Source organism: Camelus ferus, chromosome 11, assembly GCF_009834535.1.
Source record: "Camelus ferus isolate YT-003-E chromosome 11, BCGSAC_Cfer_1.0, whole genome shotgun sequence".
Classification (NCBI taxonomy): domain Eukaryota; kingdom Metazoa; phylum Chordata; class Mammalia; order Artiodactyla; family Camelidae; genus Camelus; species Camelus ferus.
In genome coordinates, this window is record NC_045706.1 from 1,155,851 (window position 1) to 1,182,503 (window position 26,653).

The 26,653-nt window shown below is 63.7% G+C and overlaps 2 protein-coding genes across 9 annotated transcripts in view; one reads left to right on the top strand and one right to left on the bottom strand.

Annotated features, from left to right (window-relative positions):
* The window catches only part of STK32C (serine/threonine kinase 32C), a 76,395-nt gene extending 66,901 nt beyond the window's left edge, over positions 1-9,494 (top strand). For 5 of the 8 annotated variants that reach the window (XM_032490620.1, XM_032490616.1, XM_032490619.1 and 2 more), the window contains 9 exons: positions 495-668; positions 1,643-1,680; positions 1,772-1,861; positions 2,219-2,322; positions 2,790-2,906; positions 4,089-4,214; positions 4,308-4,439; positions 7,799-7,866; positions 8,834-9,494. In XM_032490620.1, the coding sequence (XP_032346511.1) occupies positions 495-668; positions 1,643-1,680; positions 1,772-1,861; positions 2,219-2,322; positions 2,790-2,906; positions 4,089-4,214; positions 4,308-4,439; positions 7,799-7,866; positions 8,834-8,966 (982 nt within the window). In that variant the 3' untranslated portion in view covers positions 8,967-9,494. Of the gene's footprint in view, positions 1-494; positions 669-1,642; positions 1,681-1,771; positions 1,862-2,218; positions 2,323-2,789; positions 2,907-4,088; positions 4,215-4,307; positions 4,440-7,798; positions 7,867-8,833 lie in introns of those variants that run through there. The other 3 variants (XM_032490617.1, XM_032490618.1, XR_004323705.1) reach the window with 3 other exon arrangements.
* Positions 9,495-11,003: 1,509 nt separating this feature from the next.
* Positions 11,004-25,955, bottom strand: DPYSL4 (dihydropyrimidinase like 4). Its single transcript, XM_032490624.1, is given in 15 exon segments — positions 11,004-11,837; positions 12,517-12,682; positions 14,249-14,428; positions 14,683-14,853; positions 15,528-15,669; positions 15,924-16,080; positions 16,469-16,589; positions 16,898-16,939; positions 16,941-16,967; positions 18,208-18,288; positions 18,379-18,440; positions 19,339-19,503; positions 21,331-21,515; positions 22,069-22,157; positions 25,721-25,955. Coding segments are annotated over 15 exon segments (1,719 nt in total). The 5' UTR covers positions 25,760-25,955; the 3' UTR covers positions 11,004-11,745.
* Positions 25,956-26,653: the final 698 nt, after the last annotated feature.

Below are 26,653 nucleotides of genomic sequence, written 5' to 3' on the forward strand. Positions count from 1 at the left end.
TATCACCATCACCACCATCACCACCATTATCACCATCACCACCATCAGCATCACCACAGCCGCTGGCTGTTAGAAGCTGGCCCCTTGCCCAGCACTGCCTGAGCATTTTGCCTCACTGTCTCAATTTCTTCTTTAATGACCCTTGAAGTTAGATATTTTAACCCCTTTTTTAGAGAATAGGAAACCAGAGCAGCAGGGAAATGGCCCAGAGACGGTGCTGTGTTCCACTCTCCATTGGCCCCTCACCGGTGTCTCTGCCTCAGCCGAGTGCCTCCCGCCGGGACCGGCCCCTCTGTCCTTCCCGAGGGTCCTGGCTCCGGGCAGCCCCTGAGCAGAGGTGGAGTCAGCATCTTGGGCAGGACCCCGCTCTGGGGTGCTCATTGAGGGGTGGCACTGGGGCTAGGGCCCTTGAGGAGGACGCTTATCAGGCATGGCAGCAGCTGTGCGTCCAGCCCCTGCCGTGCGCGTGCCAGGCCCTCCCCCGGCGCCCACAGGTACTCCTTCCAGGACGAGGAGGACATGTTCATGGTGGTGGACCTGCTCCTGGGTGGAGACCTGCGTTACCACCTGCAGCAGAACGTCCAGTTCTCCGAGGACACCGTGAGGCTGTACATCTGTGAGATGGCGCTGGCCCTTGACTACCTGCGCAGTCAGCACATCATCCACAGGTGTGCACACACCTGACGGGGGGCCTCCCTGCGCACGCCTGATGGGGGGGCCTCCCTGCACATGCCTGACAGTGGGGGGGGCCTCCCTGCGCACACCTGACGGGGGGGCCCTGCCTGCACACACCTGACGAGGGGCCTCCCTGCGCACGCCTGATGGGGGGCTCCCTGCACACGCCTGACTGCGGACCTGCCCCCAGGTGTGGCACCTGGGCCATCGGTGCCTGGTTCCCAGGCCAGCCCCCCAGCTGCACAGGTGACGTCCACCTGAGGTTGGGTCGTGTCTGAGCAGCCCCAGCTGAGGCCGGCACGGAGACGGTTGGCCTTCATCGGGGTGGCCTTCACCTGGTCAGGTCCACTGCAGGGTCCTGGCCACCGCTGGGCAGGTGCCCTTTTGCCCACTGCCACGTCCCTGGTGAATTCAAACTGATTGTAACATTACCCGAAGGCAGATGAAATTAGGAAGATAAGGCTGCCTTCACAGAACAAAAAAAAAAAACCCACGTGGAATATTATAAAGCGAAATAGACGTAATTTCTGCCTCTGCCTCGGGGACTCCGCTCTCTGGTCCTGATTCAGGCACCGGACTTTACGGAGCACGAGGCAGTAAGACGCGGCTGGAGGCCGGCTGATGAAGCCTCAGACCCCAAAGCAACAGCTCTGTGCAGCCGGGGCTCTGGGAGAGGGGCCGGCCTGGGGGACCTGGGCAGGGGGACTGTTGTCCTCTGGGGCCTCTGGCACCCTTCAGCGTCCAGTGCTGGGTGTTCTCCCCACTGTCTGGCCTCAGGAGGTGGGCTGGAGGCAGCTCCCCAACAGTAACAGTGGCTGGTGTTGCCCAGCTCTGCCGGGGGTGGTGGGGTGGGGCGGGGGTGTTAGGCCCCAGCCCCCTCCCCGGCCTCTGCTGGGGGGCCCTCGAGGGACCCCGCATCCCTGCAGAATGTCTGGACTCATCCCCCCGCTTCCTGCTCTTCCTACAGGGACGTGAAGCCCGACAACATTCTCCTGGACGAGCAAGGTGGGGCCACAGACCCCCGTGCCGCGAGGCCCTGCCCGCAGGACGTGTCCCCAAGCCAGTGGGACAGACACACCGTCCTCCTTCCTCACAGGACACGCGCACCTGACCGACTTCAACATTGCCACCATCATAAAGGATGGCGAGAGGGCTACCGCGCTGGCCGGGACCAAGCCCTACATGGGTGAGCCCACCGCCCGCGCTGCCCTGTGGCTGGAGGGGTCGGGCTGCTTCCCTAAAGGTACTGGGTCGGGCCGTTAAGAGCAGCCGTGCTTGAGCTGTACGGAAGAGTCCAGTGGTGGCTGTGACTTGTGGGACAGCGAGAGAGCCCTCGCCCCCGGCGGGCTGTGGGACCTGGGTCTGAACCAGGCGGCTGGGGGGAGGGGCGGGCCGACTGCAGTGGGCGGCTTCCCAGTCTGGCTCTGGGGCAGCCTGGTCTCGGGCGTGGCCTGGGGGGGGCAGCCCTGGGCCCGCGGCAGCCGGGCCTGTGGTCCTGGACCTGCCGTCGGGGTGCTCAGCTGCTCTCTCCCCCTTTGGAAAGCTCCGGAGATCTTCCAGTCTTTCGTCAACGGTGGTACCGGCTACTCCTTCGAGGTGGACTGGTGGTCGGTGGGCGTGATGGCCTACGAGCTGCTGCGTGGATGGGTATGCGGCCCTTGTGCCGGGGGGATGAGGCAGCTCCCGCCCCCGGGTGCTCAGGGGTGTCTGCGCAGTCAGTGAGGATGTGCCGGAGCGGGGCCGGGCAGAGGACTGTCCAGCAGGGCTGCCCCCTCAGGCTTCCTGGGAGGTTCCTGTGCGAGCGGGTCCCTGGAGTGGCCTTGCCTGGGCTCCAGCTGCTGTCCCACCCCTTGTGGGGGCCTCTGAGGCCCTGGCCACTGCCCTGAGGAAGGCGGCCCCTCTGCCCTCTAGACGACCCACTGGGCCCAGACCTCCGGGGTGCTGGGCTCCCTTCCCCAGCTGACTGGCGGCCTCTCTGGTCATTTCTGGCCGTTTTTCTGGCTGCGGCGCAGGCTTTGCCTTCGCGGCTCTTCCCTGTGCCTGTCTGGGTGTGGGGAGTGTAGGGCTGGGGCCCTGGGGAGGCACCCAGGGCAGCACTGCCTGCCCTGCCCCAGAGGCCCTACGACATCCACTCGAGCAACGCCGTGGACTCCCTGGTGCAGCTGTTCAGCACTGTGAGTGTCCAGTATGTCCCCACCTGGTCCAAGGAGATGGTGGCCCTGCTGCGGAAGGTGAGCTCCCTCCCGCCTCCCCGCCCTGGAGTGCCTGTGCTGGCCGGTCACGGGGGCTGGACCGCGCATCCTGTCCTGAGGGTGGGCCGCGTGGAGACCCTGGTCTGGGGAGGGCCCCTGGTTCCTGCATTCTGTGTCTCGCATCCCTCTCCGGCCAGGCTCCCGGCCTAGCCTGGCTCTGTCCTCATGGTAGCTCGGCCTGCATGCGCGCTGGCGTGAGTGGAATCAGGTGTGTCGTGATCTAATTTAATCCTCACAGCCTGGTTCCATTTCAAGTTGCCCAAACTCAGGTGCGGAGAGGTAACCCTGGGGCAGGTGGCCACATCGTGTGTGCTGGAGGGGGGTGTGGGGCGGGGGCTGGGCCCGCTCTGCTGTAGTGTCCTCTGCCCCTCTCCTGTCGTTGGAAGTGGGAAGCCACTGCCCGTTGCCAGCGGCCTGGCCAGCCCACCCACTGGGAGCAAGCAGAGAGGATCCCAGAACCCCCTGCACACCCCAGGTCCTGAACACGCATCTGCAGCAGCCCAGGGGACCCCAGCCTGGCAGGGACCTGGGGCTGTGGTGTCGTGGTCCGAGTGCCTCCCGCTGGTGTCCCAGGCTGGGCTGGAGGCTGCTCCTTGGCTGGCCTGCGAAGCTCTCCACTCGCAGAGCCGCACCTCGGACACACCGGTGCATTGAAGCCGGGTCAGGATCACTGTGGGAGGGTGGGCTGGGCGCACGTGGCCGGCCCACTCCCAGCTCCCGTCTCCTGGCCGCTGGCTGCAGACCTCTGGCCCTGGAGCCGTAGCCAAGCCGGTACGGCCCCCCCACCCCTGAGATGGGCCTTAACACAGCTTTCACTCCACGCAGCTGCGCCCACAGCTGCCCTGGTGGCTCATAAGGTGGGACCTCGGCCCCTAGAGACCCAGGTGGGGCAGGGGGACGAGCTGCATGCCTGCCAAGCCAGGAAGCCTCGGACGGCGTCCCTAGTCTGGGTGGGGAGACCCAACTGCTGTGATGCTGGCCAGGCGTGCAGGTCCTGGGGCTGTGACGTTGGTCCTGTCCTGTCTCTGCTCTGAGCCAGTTCAGGAGAGCAGTTAGCCAGGCTGCAGCTGCCGGCTGCTGGTGGATCCGGGGGGAGCCTCTCTGGGCCGAGTGCCGGGCAGGACTGGGCCTGGGCACCGGCTGACAGGAGCTTTGTTCCAGCTGCTCACTGTGGACCCCAAGCACCGCGTGTCCAGCCTGCGGGACGTGCAGGCGGCCCCGGCGCTGGCCGGCGTGCTGTGGGCCGAGCTCAGCGAAAAGAAGGTGGAACCTGGCTTCGTGCCCAACGTAAGCCTGCAGCCGGGTGGGCGGGTGGGGCGGACGGGGCGGACAGGGCAGGCGGGCAGGCCCAGGCCGGGCTCAGCGCCCCGTCCTCCACAGAAAGGCCGCCTGCACTGCGACCCCACCTTCGAGCTGGAGGAGATGATCCTGGAGTCGAGGCCGCTGCACAAGAAGAAGAAGCGCCTGGCCAAGAACAGGTCGCGAGACAGCAGCAGAGACAGCTCCCAGTCGGTGAGTGCGGGCCGGCTGCGCGCGCCTGCCGGCCCCCTGCCCCACGCTCCCTCCTCCGTGTGGGGGGACGTGGCCAGGGCAGCCTGGGGAGGGTCCTCCTGCCTCGCCCAGCTCTGGTGTGGCCGTCGGGCCAGGCTCTGCCTCCGTGGTCACGGGCCGTCTTCCTGCGTGCGTGTGTGCGCACATGCGTGCGTGTGCGTGCGTGTGTGTGCGCACGTGCGTTACGTGTCTGCCTGGTCCTCCCACAAGCACCGCAGTCACACCGGGCAGGACCGCTAGTCAGGATGATCTGCCCTTCATTGGACTGGTGGCAGCTGCAGGGACTTCAACCCCCGTTCCAGGGTGCAGGGCTAGGACCCCCTTGGGGGGTACAGTTTAACCTGTCACAACCCCCGACCTGCCCCGTGTCGCCTTCTTCTCTGGAGCGGGTCGGTGCCCACGGAGCAGGGGATCCAGCCTGAACCTGTTCCCGGGGTACGGCTGGTGCTCACAACGCTGCCGGGGATGCAGGTGTGGATGGTGGGGGTCACGCTGTGCACGCTTGGCAGCCTCCCTGCCCCTGGACCTGGCGGAGCCCTCGGGGTCGCCCTGGGCTGCAGTCTCCTACACCTGGTGGGCCCTGTGCCGCTCCAGGCACCGGTCCTAGGCAGAGACGTGCGTCAGCCCCTCCTCACTGCGCTGAGGGGCCGGGGTTGGGGTCTCCCCCTGGAAACCTCGACTTCTCAGGGAGCAGGTGTGTTGGCTCAGCCTCCCCACCTCCCGCCGGTTTGCTGCTGGCGGCCCCTGGTGTCCAGCAGCGGCATTGCAGGTGCGGAGCTGTTTCCCGCTGGTCCAGCTTTTTCCCGGGAGGGACGGCTTCCCGGTTCTTGACGTGGAAGAGCCGAAAGCACGTTCCCTGCTTGTCTTTTTCATTGTTGACTGATAGGCGTTATTCGTTTACATGTTCTGCGTGCAAATAAATGCCTTCGGCGATGTGCAGAGGTTTCCTTCTGTTCTGGTGGCCCCTTGTTCCTTCCCGGAAGGCATCACCTGCAGCAGAAGTTCTTGGCTTCGATGGAGTCCCATGTGTCTGTCCTTCTCTCTTCATTCGTGCTTTTGGTGTCAATTCTAAGAAACCGCCGCCGAACCTAAAATCACAAAGGTGCTCTCCTGTGCGTTCTTCTAAGTGACAGTTTTTCTCCCACGTTTCAGTCTAGGACCTGCTGTGAGTTAGTTTTGTGGGTGGTGTCAGGTGGGGGTCCAACCTGATCCTTTTGCACGTGGACATGCAGTTGTCCAGGTGCTGTTTGTTGAAAGGACTCTTATTTCCTCCACTGAATTGCTCGGCGTCATTTTCAGAAATTAATTGACCATGAACGTAGGGGTTTATTTACTGTCCCACTGATCTGAACGTGAACGCCTGACCCACTGGTCCACGCCGCCCTGGTGACTAGGGAGCGCTCGTGAGTTTCCGGGTCAGGAAGTGTGAGTCCTCCAGCCTGTAATTTTGTGATTGGTCCACTCTCCAGGCCCCGTGCATTTCCAGGGAATTTGACAGGTTTGGGAATCACTGCTCAGCAGGTTGTTTGCAACAAAGTTAGGGACTGGAGCCTGGTCTCCATGCCCAAGTCCTTTGTCACTTCCCACTTGGGGTGACATCTGCGGCCAGATGCTGTGGGCGTCAGCACTGACAGGGGCTCGGGAATGTCTGCCCTGAGGGTTATGTGCGAGGGTTTACTCAGAGGTGCACCCAGAACAGGCACTCTGCGTGTGGGCTCCGTCCTCAGGGAGCGGGGCCTTCCTGCCGCGGACACCCAGCGGGTGTCAGCGAGGGGCCCAGAGGGACGGCGTTTTCCCCTGGGCCACGGGGGTGTGCCGTCAGAGGGAAGCGCCCCAGGGCTGCATGGGGCGCACAGGCACAGTTTAGGGCCCCCTGCCAATAGCACACCATGGGGCTCAGAAAGAGGAGGGGCCGTGGGGCGCGTCTCGGGTTTCACATGGTCCACTCAGACCCCCTCTCGTCCTGGGAGAACCTGGTGAGAAAGGGTAGTGGGGTGAGCCGCAGCCCTGCCCTCGGCAGCCCCCCAGGGCCGTTCCCACTCTCATGCCTCCTCACCCTCGTCCTGCACCCCCTTTGGACTCCATGTCTCAGGGGCTCACCTCCTAGCATGACCTTGCCCCTTGCCCCTGAGTGGCCTGAGCCTCTGGTCGCGGGACCTTTGCAGGCTGGAGCTTGTGCACGTGTGCACCTAGCATCCACACTGAGCCAGGGAAGGTGGCGGCCACGTGACTACCTGGCGGTTTTGGTGCAGAAGCCCCGCCCCTTCTTGATGAGTCAGGTCCGTTACCCCTGCCCTGACGGGGACTCCGCGGCGGTGGGGACAAGGTGCCAGGCAGGTAGCAGAGAGGAGAGACGGCTCCGGAGATCTGCAGAGAGGTCCCCTCAAGTCTCCACGGGGGTGCCACCTGGCACAGGCTGTGCACCCGTGCGAGGAGACGGGAGGGAACCACAGACGGGGCAGGCAGACCCATCCTCAGAGCCACCCACGGCTGGGAACAGTCATGACCCACCAGCCCGAGTGGAAGCCCTCGTGATGTCCGGTGCGCCAGGCAGTCATCAGAGGGGGAAAGACCCACATAAGCCTGCCGCAGCCTGTGCTGCTTCTGTGGAAGGAGGTGCTGGGTCACATGGCTCCTCTTTGCATTGGCGGGGGGGGGGGGTCCCAGCACGACCCTGTATCGCCAGACCCCTAGACAACGCTCCAGTAGAGCAGGCTCTTGGCTCCTTGTAGGATTTCTCTCCCCACCCTGGGGAGTGTCTGACCAGGGCCTCTGAGGACTTGCCACCTCCTGCTCATTGATCGAATTAACTTCCTGCTGTCAGCGTGGTGGGTGACCTGGATGTCTGGGCGAGCAAGTCTCTTTCTGACCTGTGTCATGACAGAGAACAGGAGCGTGAACCCAGGGCACCACCGACCTCCTTAGCTTCCCGGAAGCAGACCCTGAGATGGGATTTGTGCACCAAGGACAAGTGACCGGGAGGACCCAGTAGGGGGTGGGGGGAGGGGATGGAGCCATGGGAGGTATGACTTCCAGACCAGCCTGGTTCTGCAGACATTGAGGCCCAGACAGCATCCACCCTGAGGCAGGGGTCGGGCTTCTGAGCCAGGGCATTCTTCTGTCGGAGGCTAAGGTCACCGGGAGCTGCAGACTCCCTTGGGCTCCAGCTGCCTGAGGGCAGAGTTCCCCAAGAGCCCAAAGGCAAGCTTCTCAGAAGGCCACGGAGAAGCAGACCAGGGATGCCCAGGAGCCCACCTGAGGGACGCGAGGGAACCTGGTGGCATCCACTACACTCATTTCTGTGTCTTTCTGGCTAACAGGAGAATGACTACCTTCAGGACTGCCTTGATGCAATCCAGCAGGACTTTGTGATTTTTAACAGAGAAAAGTGAGTGTGTGCGTGGGGGCGGCAACGAGGGCACAGGGGATTTCGGGGGTTGGGCTGGCATTTTCTCAGCAGCCACGTGGCATTGGCGGAGCCGGGGCCCCTGACCCCTGCCCTCCCCGGGGAGTGGCGGCCATGGGAGGTCCCTGTTCAGGCTTGTGGGGAGGGGCTCCTTGGGAGCGTTCTGTTCTGAACTTGGGCACTTTCAGCCAATGGCCGGAGTCTCCTGGGCGACACTTGGTGGCCTGCCCCGCTGAGGCACTTGACCTCCTGGGCGGCCCCTGCAGTCACATCAACTCTCATCCCTCACTCAGTCATTCAGCAAACCTTTATGAGTGCCAGGGATCGTGGGGCAGAAAGCGCACAGCTGGCCGGCAGGGAGGTGACAGGCCATAGATAGCTAAGACACATGCCATGGTGGAGGGAGGAGTCCCAGTGCTGTAGGGCCCCGGGGGAGGGGAGGCAGGGGGAGGCGCAGAGGGACTCTGAGGAGGTGACTCTGAGCTCTGGCCTGGGAGGAGAGCAGGTGCTCTGTTTTGCCTTGGTGACCAAGATGTGCGGACACTGGACACCATCCTAGAGGTCAGAGGCCTGGGTCATAACAAGACTTGGCCAAGCTCTTTGGAAAGTTTTGTTCCAGAATTGCCAACCCATAGAACCTGCACTTAAACTAGGTCTCCTTGTAGCTTCTGGCTGGAAAGGGACTGAGACTCACCAGCCCCGCAGCTCCCAGCCCAAGGGCCACAGATAGCCAGACAGAGGGTGCTGGGCTGAACGGCCCATGTGCCTGCACACCCTCGGCTGGCCCCTTTCGCTCTCAGCTCCCTGCCGTGCCAGTGTGGCCGGAGGGGCTTCTGCTCAGTCAGAGATGCCCGGCGTGTGGTCCTAAGGGACAGGTCCTGGGCCAGAGAGCAGTGTCTGGGGCTGCCGGTGAGGCTGCATGAAGTCCCTCCCTGTGTCCCCCCACCAGGCTGAAGAGGAGCCAGGACCCCGTGAGTGAGACCCGGCCTGCGCCCGAGCCCAGCGAGGCAGCAGGCGGCGAGGGGATGCGCCCCGCCCTGCCCGTGTGCGGCTCCATCTGCCCCTCAGCTGGGAGCGGCTAGGCAGCCCCCCAGCCCGTGGAGGTAACTCAGGTCACGTTGGAGACTCAAGGCCTCCAGAGGGACTGGACGGCGGGCGGCGGGCAGTGGGCGAGGCCCAGCGTGGACTTTCCCAGCCGAGGAGCCTGGCACGTCCAAACACAGGCCCTGGCCGAATTTTCACTGGCGCAGTCTGACCGCTGAGCCTGCCCCTGGCTCTCAGTGGCACATGGTGACAAGCGGCTGTTGGTGCGGCTGAGAGCGGTGGGCAAGGAGGGTGGGCGCCACAGGCCGCTCCAGTCACCTGTCACGGTGGAGGGGGCACGTGGCCACCTGCGTGGACTCTCCTGGTGGCCCCTGCATGGGCCGCGTGGTGGGACAGGCGCTCTGGTCTCCGGCCACCTGTCAGCTGTCCATGGCCCGCGTCCCCGCTGTCAGCTGCCCGCCGTCGTGAGCCTGCTGCCCGGAGCCAGTGGGGCGGCCCAGGGTCCACCGGCTTCTTGTACTTCGAAGTGGGGAGGGTCGTGGGTGTGAAGAATGTTTTCTAGAGACCCAGACTGTTCTGGTGATTTCTGCCGCGCTCTCTACACTTCCCGCCTCTAAGGGTCCCCACACAAGGGCCGCTTGGTGTCGGGGGCTTGCGCACTCTGTGCCTGCGGCTTCGCAGAGGACGTCTGTGCGGGCGCCGGGGCGGCTCCTTCCAGGGCAGCGCCTTGGAGCCTGGTTGTTGGCCTTGGCGGGGTTGTCTGTCTCCTGCCCCCGGAGCCCTAAGGCCACTGAAGGGTTGAGGCGGAGCTGGGCAGGGAACCTGGGGCAGGACCTGCAGTGGCGGTGGCGGTGGTGGTGGCAGGGCCAAGGTGTTGGTAAAACGCCCGGGTTGTGTTGAGGGAGGAAGAGCTGGCGGAGCTGAACAGTCCACTGCCCCCCACCTGGGCGCAGGGAGTTAAAGTCGGAAGCACGCCCAGCAAGCCCACTCGGGGGACACAGGGCCCAGGTAGCACCGGGGAAGCCAGAGCTGCACGACACCCTGTGGGTGCACGACCCCCAGAGAATGTTCTGGGTCTCTGGTGACGTCAGAGGCAGGAACTGGGTGGGGGGAGGCGTGGGGCTCTGTGTAAACATGTACATCCCAGTGTGTGTTTTTGAGACCCTGGGGACAGCATGGCTGTCTCCGAGTCAGTGGCAGGGATGTGGGTGTGGCTCCCAGCCGTCCTGTCTTCCAGTGGGGTGCACGTGGGTGCAGTGGGCAGTGGCCTCAGTGGAGCCCCAGGAAGCCGGCTCTGAGGTGACACTGACCAGCACATCTGAGCCAGAGGGAGCCCCCAGGAACGCGGCAGAGCCCCAGGACAGACCTTCTCCAGGGGGCTGCCCTGGTCCAGCGTAGCACGTGAGAGGCCTGGATGCAAAGGCGGGGCTGTCTGTGCTCCCCCAGAGGACACGGCTTGGACCGCCCCCCAGTCACCACTGGGAATGGACACCTGGTGGGGGTGCTGACCTCGACCCTTCCCCATGCTCTTGGGGCAAAGACCGCACCCTGGGAGTGCCCCACACCTGGGGCACAGAACAGGCACACTTTTGAGAACGGGGCTGAGGCCAGCAGCTCCATCTTCTGGAAGGTTCTGGGGCAGCGCAGTCCAGGGGTCTGGATCAGAACTTGGGCCACTCTGCCTTAAGGGGGCAGGACCCAGGCCCCACCTCCTCCCCTGCCACCCGCTGGCTGTGGGAGCGCCCCAGGCCCTGTGCTGCCCCCGGCCTGCTGGGTCAGAATGTGGGTGGGGGGCCTCCCTGCTGGTCCGCTCCCTCTGAATGTCTGGCTGTCTCTGATCTGCAGGCCTGGGCCCCCTTCACTGAGAGGCAAGGCCCTTCCCCACAGCTCAGACCCAGCCCAGCCCCGGCCCCAGCCCGGAGGCCAAGCACAGCCCTGCCTGTGGTTGTAAGTCCAGCTTCGAAGGTGCACGAAGACAGGTCTGGGGGCTGCAGGGTGTTCCCCAGGGTCCCATGCTTGAACCCCCGGGGGATGGCGTAGGGGCAGAGAAGTCAGGGCTCTCCACACGCCAGCGGTTTCCAGCCCAGATGCCTTTAATCGACCTGATTCACGTGGGACTCAGGCACAGCGCCGGTGAGGCCGCTGGGCTGCGGGTGGCATGCGGGTTCCTGGCTCCAGGTGTCCTCACCACACAAAACTGTTGCTCTAATAAACTACTGGAATGCATACTTAATAGTGAAGAAATGCATCTTAGCCAAAGGGTCCTAAGGTTCCCTGGAGATGGGCCCTATGGAAGCAGAGGTTTGGTCCTGGGAAGTGTGCAGACGAGTCTGCGGAAGTCCCGCCGGAAGCTGCCCTACACTGTTCCTGGCGGGTCCCTGAAGTCACGGCAGCTCCAGTGGGGGCGGGGAGGGGGGCACGCCTCCCTGCGCGGGGCGGACGGCGGGGACAGGCTGCTCCTCCGTCTGGGAGCAGGAGGAAGAGCTGGGGGCTTTGAGGAGCAGTGACCCGTGTCGGGGACGAGGGCACTGCACCCCCAGCCTTTCGGCCTGGCCCAGCCGCCCCGGAAATCCCGAAGCCCCAGCACCTGGGCTCAGGGCCACCTGAGCTGTCCCCTCGCCCTGGCAGTGAAACCCCCCAACTCAGCCTCTCCTGTGGGGGTTCCTTGTAACAGGACTGGGACCCCAGGAGGACTGTTTCTGGGGAGGGGAAGGCAAGGCCAAGCACCTTTGAAAGTAGGTTCAACGAAGGGACAGTGACGGGGGTGGGGAGGGGGCCTGGCCCCCAGGGCAGCACCCACGCGCCGGCCCGCGGCACCTAGGACAGCGAGGTGATGTTGGAACGCCCGCCAGGCGGCGCCATGATCTTCTGAGCCGTGCGTCGGGCGATGTGGTCATCGGCCTGAGATCCTGGGGAAATGGCGGGGGTGGAAGCGGCGGGTCGGGGAGGGGACGAAGACAGGCTGGCCGCATCCTGAGCCCAGGACTGCAGAGCCCCCACTCCCCACACGCTCCCTGACGGCCATGGCTGAGGCCAGAGACTGGAGGTCAAGGTGGAAACTCCAAGAAGCCTGTCCAGAGGAGCACAGGCCAGGTGCGTCCTGTCCGTCCCTCCTGGGGGTCTTGCCCTGCATGGGCCCCCTGATGGCACAGGGCTACCCTAGCCTTTAAGACAACACTGCATTTCAAAGAGGATCTGGCCCTGGCCCTACGTCCCCAGGAGGGGAGCAGGGACCGCCGTCACATCCCTGAGAGGGAGGAGACAGGACATCGGGGGTGGGTTGGCCTCCACCCAGGGGCTGGGGAGATGGAGGAGGGTCTGGCTCTGGTTTGCAGGGAGACCCTGGGGCTCAGTGCTTCCCTTAGAATCTGTGCCCCTCAGCATGCTGGGAGCACAGCCAAGACTGACCAGAGGCCCGAGCCTGGCGGCTGCACACAAAGCCCACCCACCAGAGCCCCCAAGGACCCAGACCCCTTCCTTACGCGCCTCACACGCAGTCCTGGGGCTGGGGCCGTGAGGGCTGGGAGGCTGGACTCCCGTGGGGTCCTTGAGTCCCACAGAGGCTGGGCACCCCCAGGTTCAACTCACCAGACAGGCTGAACCCCGACTGGTGCAGGTTGCGAACAGGTGGGACTGAGATCTTCCCGGGGCAGGTTGCACGGGCCTGGGCGCCGCCCCCCGGCTTCGTGGGCACCATCACCTCGTGGACCGGCCCATCATAGAGGCCTCGGGGCACTCCGTGGATCTCTGCCAGCTGTGGGCCGAGAGGGCTGGGCGTGAGGGGGTGCTGGGTTGGCCGTCAGCGGAGGATGGGGGCTCCCAGGAAGAAGAGGGCCTGGCCTGCTTCCCTCGCAGCTGGACGCCTAGTGTGGGCGTCCCCCAAGTGCACAGACACACACCTCCCTCCGCCTCCCTCCTACACGTGTGGACACGGACCTCCCCGCTCCCTCCTACACACATGGACACACCCCTCCCCCTGCGCGAGTGTGGGCACATCTTCCCGCACACGCCCCCCCTCCCCAAGCTGGGCAGCAGAGCCCTGAGCAGGAGGAGCAGCTCAGACGGGAGGCCCAGCAGAGGAGGCCTCATTCTGGAATCAAAAACAGGCCCAACAGTCACTGCCTCCTCAGCACCCACTGCTCTGTGGTCTCCACACGGCCCCCACACAGGCCCGCTCTGTCCCCAGGAAGCCCCGGGTCCTGTTCTCCATGAATGGCCCCCAAAGTCAGACACCGTTTCCTGGGAGTTTGCCCCCCATGACAGATGAGCAGTCCGAGGGTTGAAGTAAAACCTTCAGAAATTCTTGTTTCCATGTGGCACTCCCTGGGGATTCGTGGTTTACACTCACGACCTCAGGCCTGAGCCCACCCTGGGGTCCTGACCTGATCCTGCCCTCGGCCGGGAGTCACAGCGGGGCGGGGGCACAGGCAGGAGCGAGTGTGGGGTGTGGAGTCTGAAGACCTGGGTCTGCACCCGGCCCCACCACCCCGGGTGTGTGAAGAGGAGCTGGTCCCCTCTGCCTGCTCTGTGCCGTGGCTGCGCATGGGCTGGTCGGCCACCTCACAGAGCTGCCTGTGGCCAGTGCCCACGGGGGCCCTGGACCTCTCCCCTCGGTCGGGGTGCCCAGCCCTCGGCCCTGGCCCCTGCCTCTCGCCCTGCTCAAACCCTGGAGCACTCCCAGGTCAGACCTGGGGAAGCAGCCACGAGGGCCCTGCCAGCCGGAGCAGCGGGGTCTGCTGGTTAGAACAGACTCCACTCTCCCAGGGAGAAACCCACGCATGCCTGGCCCCCAGGACCCGCTCACAGCCTGTCCCGAAAGCCACCCCTCGTCACCTCCAGTTCAGATACACTAGAAAACTGGAAACAGGGCTGGGAAAAGCAAACCGGTGTGCACAGTAACTGCGTGTGAGCACAAGTGTGCTCGTGCCTGACTCACCACCCGTGCCGCACGGGGTCCGGGCGACACCCAGGCACCTGTCAGAGGCATCGGGCAGCTGGCCAAACCCTCGTGGGAAGAAGGGCTCCCCACTTCCAAGGTCACGTGCAAAGCGCATGTCCTCAGTGCTGACTGTATCAAGGTGCGCGCCTGCTCGCGGGCTCTCCCGGGGGGCCTCCGCCAGGTTTAGTGGACGTCGGCCTGCGCAGGGGCTACTAGGGGTCTTTATGTGCCTCGCTCCCATGCTGTCTACGGCCACATGGGCTGCCTGGTAACGCGGCCGGGAGCAGTGGGGCCACTGTGCTTTCCTGCCCGAGGCTGTCGGCAGACCCAGAGGAGACCCGAGAGCTCCACGCCCGCCCGCCTGCCCAGCTCAGGCCTTACCCTGTTGCGAGCCTTTATCCTCTTGTAGACAAAGTCCGGGAAGGTCTTCCGGGGGATGAAGCGGCCAGCCCCAGGGGTGACGAATAGGGCCCCGTCCTCCATCACCACCCGGCCCTGGCTGATGACCGCCGTGGGGACTCCCCGGCACTCAACACCTTCAAAGACGTTGTACTCCACGTTCTGGGGAGACAGTAGCCCTCAGCCCTCAGCTCGCCCCGGGGCTGGCCCGCGTCCTCCTGTTCTCGGACCCCGCAGGCTGGGCGGGATTCAGGAGGAAGCCGTGTTCTCGGGAGCCCCGCGGGTTCCTGAGGAGCCTTCCCTTGGCCGGGGTAGGCCTCGCCCGGCGTCCTCCCCGCCCCGCTGCCCCTGCCCAGGAGCGCTGTGGCTCCCAGCCAGACCCCAGCCTGACCCCGCACGGAACCTGCGTCTCTCACCAGGTTGTGGTTCTTGGCAGAGATGATTTTCGTGGCCCTGGGGTTCCATATAACCAGGTCAGCATCGGAGCCCACAGCCACCCGCCCCTTCCGTGGGTAGAAGTTAAAGATTTTGGCAGCATTAGTACTGGTCACGGCGACGAACTCATTCTCGTCCATCTTACCCGAGGCCTGGGAAGCAAGAAGGCCTGGGTGAGGGGAGGGAGGGCCTGGGTGACCCCATGTGGGGCTGGTCTTGGGGCTCTGGTGCGGAGGCGGTCCCTGTCCCCCAGGCCTCGGGCAGCATCAGAACCCGCTGCCTGCGAGTCGACGGGTCCATCTCAGTGACGCCTGCGGGTCTGGTCCTTCCTGGGCACGAGGCTGCTCACTAAGCAGGCAAGTCAATGCGGACATTTCCACAAAGATGTCCATGTTCCTGAGGGACATGACAGTCCCCCTGGGGTGGCCAGGAACCAGGGTCAGGGCCTTGGGAAGGACTCAGGGCCAAGGATGGGGGTATGCAGACAGAGGCCCCCAGGTAGGGCCCTCCAAGTGAGATGGACATCTGAGGAAATGGCAGGCCTTCTGGGGAAACCATGACATCCCAGAGTGTAATTCTACTGGGGCAGGGACCCTGCTCCCCCAGGGCCATGTTAGGACCCCATCGTTGTGGGGTCTTTTCCAGGGGGACCAGAACCCAATGTCTGGGGAGCCCTGGATGGAGGGCAGGGGGCGACACCCTGGGGCCCACCCACTCCAAACTCTGCTCTAGTTAGTGAATTCACTGGTCAAGTGACCTCCCTTTCTGATGAACGGGGCAGAATTCCAGTGTGGAGGGGACCCCATGCCCCTACTTCTGCACCCACCACGCATTTCTCCCAGACCATGGACATGCGCTCTTCAATGCCGTTGGTGCCCTCGGGGATGAGTGTGAAGTTGTCCTTGCCGACGGCCTTCTGGGCAGTGGTGAAGGTGCAGTGGGCACTGCCCGTCACCTGCAGGTCCCCGCTGAGGAGAGCCAGGGTCAGAGGAGCCCAGGGGCCTGTCCTTCCTGACTGGCAAAGGCCCTGTTGGCTCCACTCTACCCCCAACCTGGGCCACACGGCCCATGGGGGCCAGAGGCTGTCAGAGAGGGCAGCGCTGGGGCCTGAGTGCAGGGCACTGGAGGGCAAGGACATCGGTGTGGATTCTCTGAATGGGAGAGGCCTGGAGCTGCTAGCGGCAGGGGTCAGGGCACCGGGGCCGCAGGGGCAGCTCCCTACCTGGACAGCAGGGAGGTGAGGTGTTCTGCCGTGGTGGGGTCCGGGTTGACAGGGGGCGATGTGACGAAGGCCGCGGCCTTGGCCCAGTTCTTGCTCCAGTAGTGCGAACCGTCGGCGCCCAGGCTGGCGGTGATGGGCTCCCCAAACACGACCACCCCTGCAGCGAGGCCGTGAGAGGCACCGCGGCCCATGTGCGCCCGGACCCCAGCAGGGCCAGGCCTCAGCACGGTGCTGCTCACGCCCCAACTGCCCCTCTGCTTCCCGGCCCTGGATGGCTCATCCCCTGCTTCCGGGATACCCGGCCCGGGGCTCCCACCGTGGGTCCCCTGTACCCGCGCCCTCACACCCCTGCAGGGGCCTGCAGGGAGACACCGCCAGCTGACTGCTCACCATGCCTGGACATGCCTGCATGCGCGGACTCTCTCACTGACCCACCGCCTCCTACTGGGCCGCCGGGGCAGAGGGCACACGGCCTTGGTCCAGCCAGCCGGGCCCTGGGAGGCTGAGGACTGGGCTGACCCCAGCACCCCACCTGCCATGCTCACCTCTGCGCTTGGCTCGGGCCACCACGTCGGCCGCGCTCTTGCTCATGACCTTGGTGACGTACAGGGGACAGTTGGCCTGCTTGGCGACGGTGACGGCGCGGTACACGGCCTCAGCCTCCACCTGGGGACCAGGGTGCTCAGGCTCCGCAAGGGCCCTGGGGCCCCTGACAGGGGGTGGGTGTGGCCCTGGGGCCCAGAGGGGGCACCCGGGGCGGGAGAGGCCCTCAGCCGGGGCTCGGTGCCCAGAATTCGGCTGCCCCACCAGACCCAGGGTCGACCAGCCTCGCAGAAAGGCCTCGGGGTGACGGCGGGGGTGGGGGCTCTGACTCACGCCTCCCGGGTGAGGGCAGCGGGATGACAGCCCTGCCCGGGCCAAGGGGCCAGCTCCCAGCCCTGGCGTGGGGAGCGCCCCGAGCAGGTCACGCCTACCTCCTCGGGGTGGCTGAGCACGTGGCCCTCGGGGCCGGTGACAGCCGAGCTCCAGCAGCCGCTTCTGCTCCTAAACACACACCGGGGTACCTCGTTCCAGCCGGGGAGCAGGGCCCGAGGGCCTCACCTGGGCACGAAGTCCATGGCCCAGGACCACGGCTCCCCCAGAGGGGTCCTGACCCCTGACCTCTTCCATGAGGCCTGAACTCCAAGATGAGCCCTGGGCCCTGACCTCTCAGGTGACGAGTCCTGTTCCCCAAGATGAGCCCTGACTTCCAGGCCCCCAGAGTCACCAACCACAGAGAACTCAGAATGGAGCAGAGGGGTGACCTGGAAGGGGAGTGACCCCAGCTCCCTAAATTATGGGTGAGGGGACGGGGCTTGCAGAAGGGAAGGCCTGGCCCAAGGCCGCAGGTCCCTGAGGGAGGGGACGAGACCCCCCAGCCTCGCTGCCCTGTGTTTCCCCAGTGGCTGCATGTCTGGGGAGACGCAGGGGTCTGCAGTTAGGGGTGGGGCTGCTTCCTCCGCTGGCTCCCTCATCCCAAGGGCCTGAGCCTCAGCCCCTCTAGTGGAAATGAGCTTCGGTGTGGAGAGTGTGGGAGCAGAACCACCCCAGCACTGTGGGGTGTCCCCCCCCGGCACTCTGCCCACCGTCCCGTACGCTGAGCTTGACCTCGACGTTCCGCGGCCTCAGGCCCTGGAGTCACAGGCAGCGCCCGTGTCCGGAACCCCAGGCGCCCCTCCCTGGCTGTCTCCACCTTCCTGTTGATCGCGGGTTGGGGCAGAGCCTGACCTGTTCCAGGAAGCCTCTCTGTGTGTCTCGAATGTCAGGGAGGTGTGCTGTGTGTGTGTGACCCCCCAGGAACCCCGGAACCTCCCCGGGGCCCCGCCTCGCCTGCACCCGTGGGCGCTGCAGCTGACAGGAAAACAAAGAGTGAGGGCAGAGGCCGAGAGCGCCCCTCCCACAGCTCTGGGCCGCAGGGAAGGTGGGAGTTGGGCGGGCTGTGACCGAGGACAGGACCACCAACCCAGCCCATGCGCGCATGGGCGGAAGGAACAGCTGTGGAGGGGCCTCAGCCCAGGGGGCGGAGGACATGGGAACCCTGGCCTCAGAATCCTCCACGCAGCAGCACTTTGGTTTGGGGACATTTATGATAAGAAGTGTGATAATCACGGAAAAATCTACTATGGCCAAAGCCCCTGGGCTCCCTAACGCCCTTTGACCTGGGAAGCTATCTACTGGCTCAGGTTCAAGGCTCCCTCCCTCAGGTTCTCGGGATCAGCGCTCACGCCTGAATGATCGCCCGCACCTCCTCCACGATGTCCCCATTCTCCGCATGCACTTGGGCCACAGCTCCCAGGTCCCGGATGACGCTGAAGATCTCGTACATCTGGGGAGAGAAGCGCCCGGCACGTGGGGCCACGTCTCCTGGCAGCAGCCCGAGATGCCTGCTTGTCCCCCTCCAGGCACCCAGCCTTACCTGGCCGTCTGTGCACTGGTACCTGTCCTTGTACGCCATGAAGACCAGGAAGGAGTTCACGCCTGGAGAGGAGGCAGGAGGGTCTCAGAGGGGCGGTGGGTGGTGGCCCTCCCTGGGACCAGGGAGGTTCTCACCAGCCAGTAGGCAGCCCTCGGGCCTCGGCCGCACGTACTCCTGACCAGCAGGAACAGGGGATGGAATCGGCCCAGCCCCCTTGCTCCTGTGCTCTGGGGTCAAGAACCAATTGTTCCCCTGCGGGAAGTGCAGGTCAGACCCCTCACAGCCCCTCACTAACGCCCCCCCAGCCCCTGACTCCCGCACCATCATTAGCCCCTCACACCCCCAACAGACTCTCCTCAGGCCCCTCCCCACACCCCGCGGCCAGCACGTGCCCGTCCTGGCCTCCCAGCCCACGCAGGCCCTGACCCTCCCTCCGCCTCCTGGCTGGAAGCTACGACCACATTCGAAGTTGATCACCAGGGATCAGTTATGACACCCATCTAACTTCTATCAAGTCCACTATAAACTCTGGTGTGGTTTTAGCTTCAGGACTTTTGATTTAGAAAAAAAATTAAGCCGTGTTTATAAACAGTCCTATTTCAGCAGAGGCAGCAATGGGGTCAGCAAGGCTAAGCCATTCTCCTCTAAGGGGTCTTCGGATGCTAGGGAGACGTAGAGCACCTTTCCCTCACCCAGGGCTGAGGAACAAGTGGGCCCCGGTGGCGGCTGTGACTGCGCTGTCCTCTTGTAAGGAGAACGGCCACGGGACACACCCCAGACGCGGGACACAGGTGACCTCTCAGTCTAGACCCTTGGGGGTAGACTAGGCCCTCAAATTGCTCTTGCCCGACTGCCCCCGGTTCCCGGCCACCTGCCCTGGGTCAGATGGACAAGAGCCCACCCGAGGCCGGAGGGGCCCAGGCCCCGCAGCCGCCCCGACTCCGCCGCAGCCCCGCTCACCCTTGTCCTTGACCAGCGCCTCCAGCTCCTCCCTGATGCTCTCGTGCCAGCGCGGAAGGTCCACATGCAGGGAGTAGTCGCAGCAGGCCCCGCTGTCTGCGCGCTCCCGCCACTGCTCGTAGGCGGCCAGCAGGCTCACGCCCGCGTCGGGGAACACGTGGTCCACTGTGGGGGACGGCATGGTCAGCGGAACCCCCACCCCGGCCACGGGGAACCACCTGGGCCTCCGGGGGAGAGCAGTTTCCTATTCCAGGGGACCAGGGAATGTGTTTGAGGAAAGCAGAGGAGAGGCTTCGCACCTTGAGTGGGGCTGGGGCTGCTGTGGACCTGCCTTACTTGTGGCCAAAGGGCGGAAAGAGGAGGTCCTTACTTCCTGATGGAAACACCCCAAAGAGACAGTGCCAGTTAAGGGCCTTAACCTCCAACACAGGCCTGGCTGGATGGGGAAGGGAGGCACCGCTGACCGTGGTGCTGGACCTGTGACCCTGCCCAAACGATGCTCCGGACTGATTTCCCTCGTGCCTCACTGACTGCACACCCCTTGAACAGTGCTACCCAATCCCCGGGGAAACTGGGGGTGCACGTGGCCACTGCACTGTCCTGCCACTCTGCTGGCAACCTCACATCCAATGTCCAAACGCCACCTGCGGCTTCTGCCAGGTGCAGGGAAAGAATTCAGAGTGGGGCGGCCGATGGGAAGGCACACCCATCCTGAGGTTACTGGTAAATGCCATGCCTTCCTCCAGCATACCCTCACACAGGTCCCCCCTGCGTCCCACAGCTTAGATGGCTAACCCAGGGCCCCGCCCTGTGGGGGGTCACAGCTCCAGCCTGGGGCTGCAGCATCTCTGTCTGTCCTCACATGACACCTCCCAACTTGCCTCAGCACTGGCAGGAGTGGGTGACATAACCACAAATATGTCCTGCTCGGCCTGGGCCACCAGTGATAGGCAGGACCAAGGGCCTGAAATGACGCATCTCCTTAGTCAAACTAAAAGCTGGACCATTATTGTGCCCCCCACCCCCGCTTCATAGTTCAGTAAGCCACACTGGGCCGTGATTTTGCAATGCCTAAATGTCACTTGTGAAGTAGCACAGAGCCCCCAGAGCAGCCCTTCCCGGCGGCAGCAGTGACAGCATTCACCACGTGCTGAGCACAGCAAAGCAACTACGTGCACTGCCTCCAAGGAGGGCAGCCACTTCCGGAGAGTGTGTGGAGTTGCCTGAAGTCACGCAGCAGGGCTGTGGTGCAGCCAGGGCTCTACTGGTCCGTCAGACCAGGTGTCTGTACTTGGCACTGCTGGGCTGATGGCACTCAAGCCTGCGGGAGAAGGGGCTGCGTGCTGGTGGCTCGTTCTGGCCCGAGCTGACCACGAGCAAGTTCCTGGTGGGCAAGTGAATTCACCTTGTAGGCTGTTCCCTGGGGCTTCTCTGCTGAGTTCACAGCGTTTTTCGAGCAGAAGCAGGTTAGGGCGTGCTTGAGCCTGGCACAGAGCCGGCACCAAAAAAACCGTACCTCTGGGGTTGTTGATAGGATAACAGTATTTTTGTCATCCTTTTCCCCAAAACACAGGCTCTGTCTTTAGCTCTTCTTGACAGGGGAGGAAGTTTCTGCAAATCAGCCTCAGATGTATGAGGTTCGGGGGTAAAGGTGTCTGACATTTCAGGCAACACACCCCTGCACTTCTCCGAGGCACCTGGGTTAGTCCAAACCTAGTCCTTGGCCAGCTGCTAGCTCCCCAGGAAATAATAAATTCCTGGGCACACATCCATCTTCTCCCGTGGAAATCCCAGGAGCATTCCAGAGCTGGCCAAGGCAGCATGACTCAGAATGAGGAACAGGGCTAATGAGCAGACACTCAAGGAGCCCTGGAGCGAGGCGTGGCAAAGGGAAACAGATCTGAGCGGACACCATTGGGCAAGGTTCTCCCTGCGACACCTGGGCCGGAGGACCGGGGTGTGGGAGGATGCTCGCCCACAGGAGACACTCACGTATCATGGTGGTCCCTCCTGCTAGGGCTGCCTTTGTCCCCTGGCAGAAGTCGTCGGCTGGGGTCATGCCCATGACTGGCATCTGCAACCTCGTGTGGACATCGACTCCACCTGGCAGGACCATCAGGCCGTGGGCATCGATGGTTTTGATGCCCCCAGGGACGATGAGGTTTTCTCCAATTTGTCTGAAAGCAACAGAGAGTTCCCTGTTAGGAGGAGCCCGGATCGAGCGTGAACGGCCCCCTGGCCACGCTGCGGCACTGGGCAGCTCGCACTCGGGCTCCTGTCCTTGAGGGAAAGGGATGTACGGCCAAGACGTGAGTGGCCCGGCCCCTGGAGACTGTCGGCGAGCGAGACAGCCTCTCAGCAGCTTGGGACGGTCAACACGGGGACCTGGCCCTGTGTGTCCACTTACGTGTCCACTTGCTGCTTTACTGACCAGAGGCTGCAGCTGCTAGACAGATACAAGTAGAGAAGCCAACAGGTGTGGTTCATCAGTGTGTATTAAGCACCTACTGTGGCCCCAGTCGTACTGAGGCTGTGACAACGAACGAGGAAGCCACTGTCCCGCTCTCAGCCCTCACTGCAGGCTCGGCTGGGGGGAGCTGTTTCCAGGGAATGAGGTTTTGGAAAAGAAAACAAGCACCCACGTGGATCTCACCTGGAAGTGAACTTGGGTGAGTGTGGGGTCAGTGTGCACGCATGTGACCTGTGAAGACAGCTGAGGCAGAAACTTACTTTATCAAACCGTCCTCCACATAGAGATCTGCGTGAAAGGACTGGTCATCATTGACGATCCTCCCGCCTCGGATCAGAAGGCGGTCACTCTGTCAGAAACAGAGAGATGGGTAAGTTTCCTCCACACCGAGTGACCCAACAGCACTGTTGGTACAACCTTTATTCTGGAATCAGGACTGAAACATTCGGGCACAACTGTGTGTGTGAAATCCAGCACAGGGCCTGCACAGTTTGCCACCCCTAGAGGGGCAGAGGGTGCCCTGGGGCAGTGGCTCTCGGGGGTGGCTGCCCACAGGCCCTGCACACGCCCTGCACCTAAGGGTCAGGCAGTCTGGGCTTGCCAAAGGCACAGGGATCAACGAACCAGCAAGCTTCCCGCTTCGCCAAGGCCAAGCCCACATCCGTGTGAGCAGCAGTGAAATGGATCATGTTCACATCTTCACGCGTGTCACCCAATTCACAAAGCTCAGGCCGAGGGGGAAGATGGACAGCGTCTTACACGTCCTGCTGGCCTGGAGGCTCTGCCCTCCTTGTCCGCCCACACTGAGGCAGCTCCGGCTGACAGCTAGGCTGGGTTTGTACCAGAATCTCTGTGGCCTAAAATGGTGTTGGGAGGCAGGGTCCTACCCCGGGGAGGCCACATCCCAGTGGAGGGTGACAGACTGTGAGGAGAAAGCACACACTAGCTGTCAGAGACTGTGACAAACACAAGAGCACAAATGGGGTGACCGGACAGGGTGATGGGAGATGAGGAACAAATGCCTAACAGGCAGAGAAGGGCCTGTTTGAGGGGCTAATGCTGGGCTGATGCAGCACTCCAGGCCAGGGAGCAGTTCGTGCAAAGGCCCTGAGGCAGGAAAGAGCCTGGCGGATTTAGGGCATGAGAGGAAACTGGGGACCCGAAACTTCTGAGGGGAGGCATGTGGGCTGGGACTTGCTGGGTTTGGGGAGATGATGGGCTGCCACTGGGGGGGCCTTAAGCTGGGGTTTAAGCATAGTGTGATGTTAAAGAGATCACACTGGCCTGTGTAACAAGTAGACTGTTCTAGGATGGAAACAGGGCCATCGCTAGAGTGGTTTCTGATGGAGCTCTGGTGAGATGAGGGCCCGGGGCCAGGGCCATGGGGCCAATGTGACAGACTCCAGAGAGGCTGGGCATCAGGCAGTTCAGGCTGATGGACAGGCCATGGGGTGCAGGGCCAGGAAGACACTGGGGTGACTGCAGATTCTGGTGCTGCCTGGAGGCAGACTGAGTGGGTGAGCAAAGCATCAGCAAGTGAGGCCAGCTCTGCGGGGCACCTCCACACAGGGAGCTGCGGCCCCGGGCAGCTGCTGACCTGCACTCTGCAGCCATAAACCCACTTCTAATGGTCTGGGAGGGGAGGAGTGAGGCAGAGTGGGTGCCAGTAGCAGAAACCTGCCTGGTCGTCAGGGGCGATGGTCTGTCCCCAGTGGAGAAAGATGGAGAGAAACAGGAAAGGGAGCAGAACAGCCACACGCAGAGGGACGTGGGCAAGAACCCAGCCTTGCAGACATCTCCTTCTGTGACCTTGCCTGAGCCTCACCGCTCCCTGGGACTCGACCAGACAGGAGTGACCGCTGACTTCACAGGGGGGCTGGCCCCCAGGTGCCCACCCCGAGGCCAGGCCAGGGATCTAGCCAGGGGCTCTGGCATGCCACACACTATCAGCCTGATGCCAAGAAAATCAAACTGTGCAGTGCACTTAGCAGAACTCGAAGAGGCTGACGAGATGATAAATAATTCACTGCTTATGAGTCTTATGACATCATTCTCTGTTCTTATCAACATCTAACGTTTTGGACTGAATTCTCAGATTTCTATTGATTAAAGGTAAAACCATCACCCCACAGTCTACCAAAGGGTGGCCAACTGTGCCACAGGCCAAACACAGCCCTCGACCAGTCCCTGTACAGCCTGGAGTCAAGAATAGCTTGCATATCATGTTGGCTGAAAGATATCAAAAGAAGGATATTTCAAGACTCATAAAAATTATATGAAGTTCACATTTCAATGTCCATAGCTAAAATTCTACTGGAGCAGTCACACCCCTTCACTTCCGTGCCACCTAGGACTGCTCTCCCTCAGAGCTGAACAGTTGCACCAGAAACAGTACAGCCCACAAAGCTGAAAATACGCGCTGTGTGAGCCACTGTGCAAGTCTGCTGACTCCTGGTCTACAAGGAGGCCTGACCCAGCGGCCTGGGCCCCTCCCCGCTGGATCCCGCACAGCCCCACAGCCCCAGTCCCCTGGGGCTGGCTGGGCCCTAGGCCCAGCCCTGACTGGCACTCACAGTGATCCATCTTGCCCATCTTCTGAGCCAGACCCTGCCTGCCTCCTCCCCTCCACCCCACAGTGTCCCCACTTTGACACCCCCCACCGCACCCCCCCTCAGTGGACCAACTCATGCTCAAAGTCCAAAAAGAGGAATAAGAAGGCTTTGGGCAGGAAGAGACTGTGGTCCCCTGTTCAAGCCCCACCCCCACCCCCAGTTTTCAGACACCTGGATTCATAATCTGGGAGCCTGGTGGAGGGGAGTGTTGGAACCAAGAAGGAAATACAGTGGAGATGGGGTGGAAGTTCCTCTAAACCAGCCGACTTGTGTCTGACCCACCTGAGATGGATTCATTCCCCCCCAACCCCCGCACCTGGAGGGCTTCCTTTATGAGGGTGGACCCTGGGCCAGCCTTGAGGCATGACCCCCTGCAGTACGCAGAGGAGGGGGCTCCTTTCTTCCTACGTGTGTAGGGAAGTGGGCCAGAAATCCCACGGACCCCATCGCCCTCCCCCTGAGGCAAAGCGCAGAGTTAGGTTTGAATCCGCGGGCTCCCAGGCACGGTCCAGTTAGCGCCAGGCTCTTGCTTCCCTCCCTCGGCCGGGCTCCGGGCTGCCTGGAGGGGCCAGCTTTGTTTCCTGGCCGCGCAGGGCGGACGGTCGACCTCCCCCAACCGTGCGTGTGGGTGTTGGAGGGGGTCCGCCCGAGAGCAGGGCTGCCAAGGCGCCTGCTCAGCGGCTAATGAGCGCTCATCTCCCCGGGGAACTCCGAACCCCGGCTCCACGGAGGGATTCGGGCCGCCAGGGGCTCCGGGCCGAGCTGCTTTGTCTCGGACAAAGAACTCCCGGCGCGGCGGCGGCGCGGTCTGGGGGGCGGATGGCCGGCGGGCTGCGCGGGGAAAGGCATCTCTGCGCCTCGAGGCCAGAGGAGGCTGGGCTGGCGGTGCCAACAAAGGGCCGCAGCGCCCGCCAATCCTTAAGAAGAGCTCCCAGAGAGGCCGGCCAGCGCGGGGAGGGAGGCACGTCTGTGCTTTAGCAAGCAGGTCTTCCCCGCACCCGCCCTCAACCCCCGGGCTCCGCGCCCTCCCCTGGCGCAGAGGAGGTCCGGCCACGCCGGCAGGGCCTGGGCCTGGGCCTGTGCGCGGGATCCGTAAGGCGGTGCAGCGCGGCGCTCGCGGGCGCGCGGGAAGGAGCCGGGGGAAAGGGACAGCCCTGGGACAGGGCCAAGCATGGGGGCTGGACCTCGTGGGCAGGGGGCAGGCGCGAGGCCGGGAGGGACCTCCCCGCAGCCTGGAGGCCAGGTCTGGCCGGAGGCAGTGGGCAGGGGGTGCGGAGCGGCTGCCGGGAGCGGAGCTCACCGTGATCCGGGGGATGCTCTTCTTGCCCTGAAAAGACATCTTGCTCCTCCGGCCGGCGCCGCCGCCTCGGTCGGCCCGCACGGCCTGGCTCAGGCGGGGCGGGCCTGGGGGTCCTCGGTAGGGGGTGCAGGAGCTGGGCCGCGCAGGGGACGCGCAGAGCCCAGGCGTGTACGTGGGGGCGCCGGGCGTCTGAGTGGGAGCGCGCTGGGACGCGCGGCTCCGTTACCGGCCCCGCCCCCGGCCCAGCCCCGCCCCCGACCCGCAGCTGCTCCTGTTTTCAAGCCCCGCCCCGTCCGGGCTCTGCAATGGTACCCTTACCCCAGCCCTACGTGTGACCAGCGGCCAAGGGCCTGGCCCCACGAGGACCGCGACGCGACCGCTTGCTGGACGGGAAGGGGGAGAGGGTTGCAAAAGGTCATGACCAGTATATGTGCGGAGTTTGCAACCAGGAAGGAGGGTGGGAGAGGTCCAGCAACGTCCTGCCAGGCCCCTCTTAGCCCCTGGCCAGCCGCGGATCCACCACCAGCCCCTTGGTGACCCGAGGCACCAAAGGCCACGGGGATTGAATCCAATCTCAAGTCCAGGCTTATGCGCTCCGGAAGCTGGACTCTGTCTGGAAAGATGTGTCAGGTCAAAGTCTAGCTCCTTCGAGGCTTCCCCAGGGCAGGGATTGGAACGCCAGGCTGGCCGGGGACCAGCAGTGGAGACACCTCATTGCGAGGCTGCTCCAGGGCCAGCTTCGGGAAACGTGAGGGACAGAGGGAGGTTGGAGAGACACAGAAGGGACAGAAAGAGACCCAGAGAGACACAGAGAAAGAGACAGCTCCTCAAAGCCTGGGACGGACCAGAGAAGCAGAACCGGGGCAAGAGAGGCAGGACCTTAGGGCGGGGCCTGAGGAAGGCGGTGCAGGATAGAGAAGTTCAGGCCCAGAC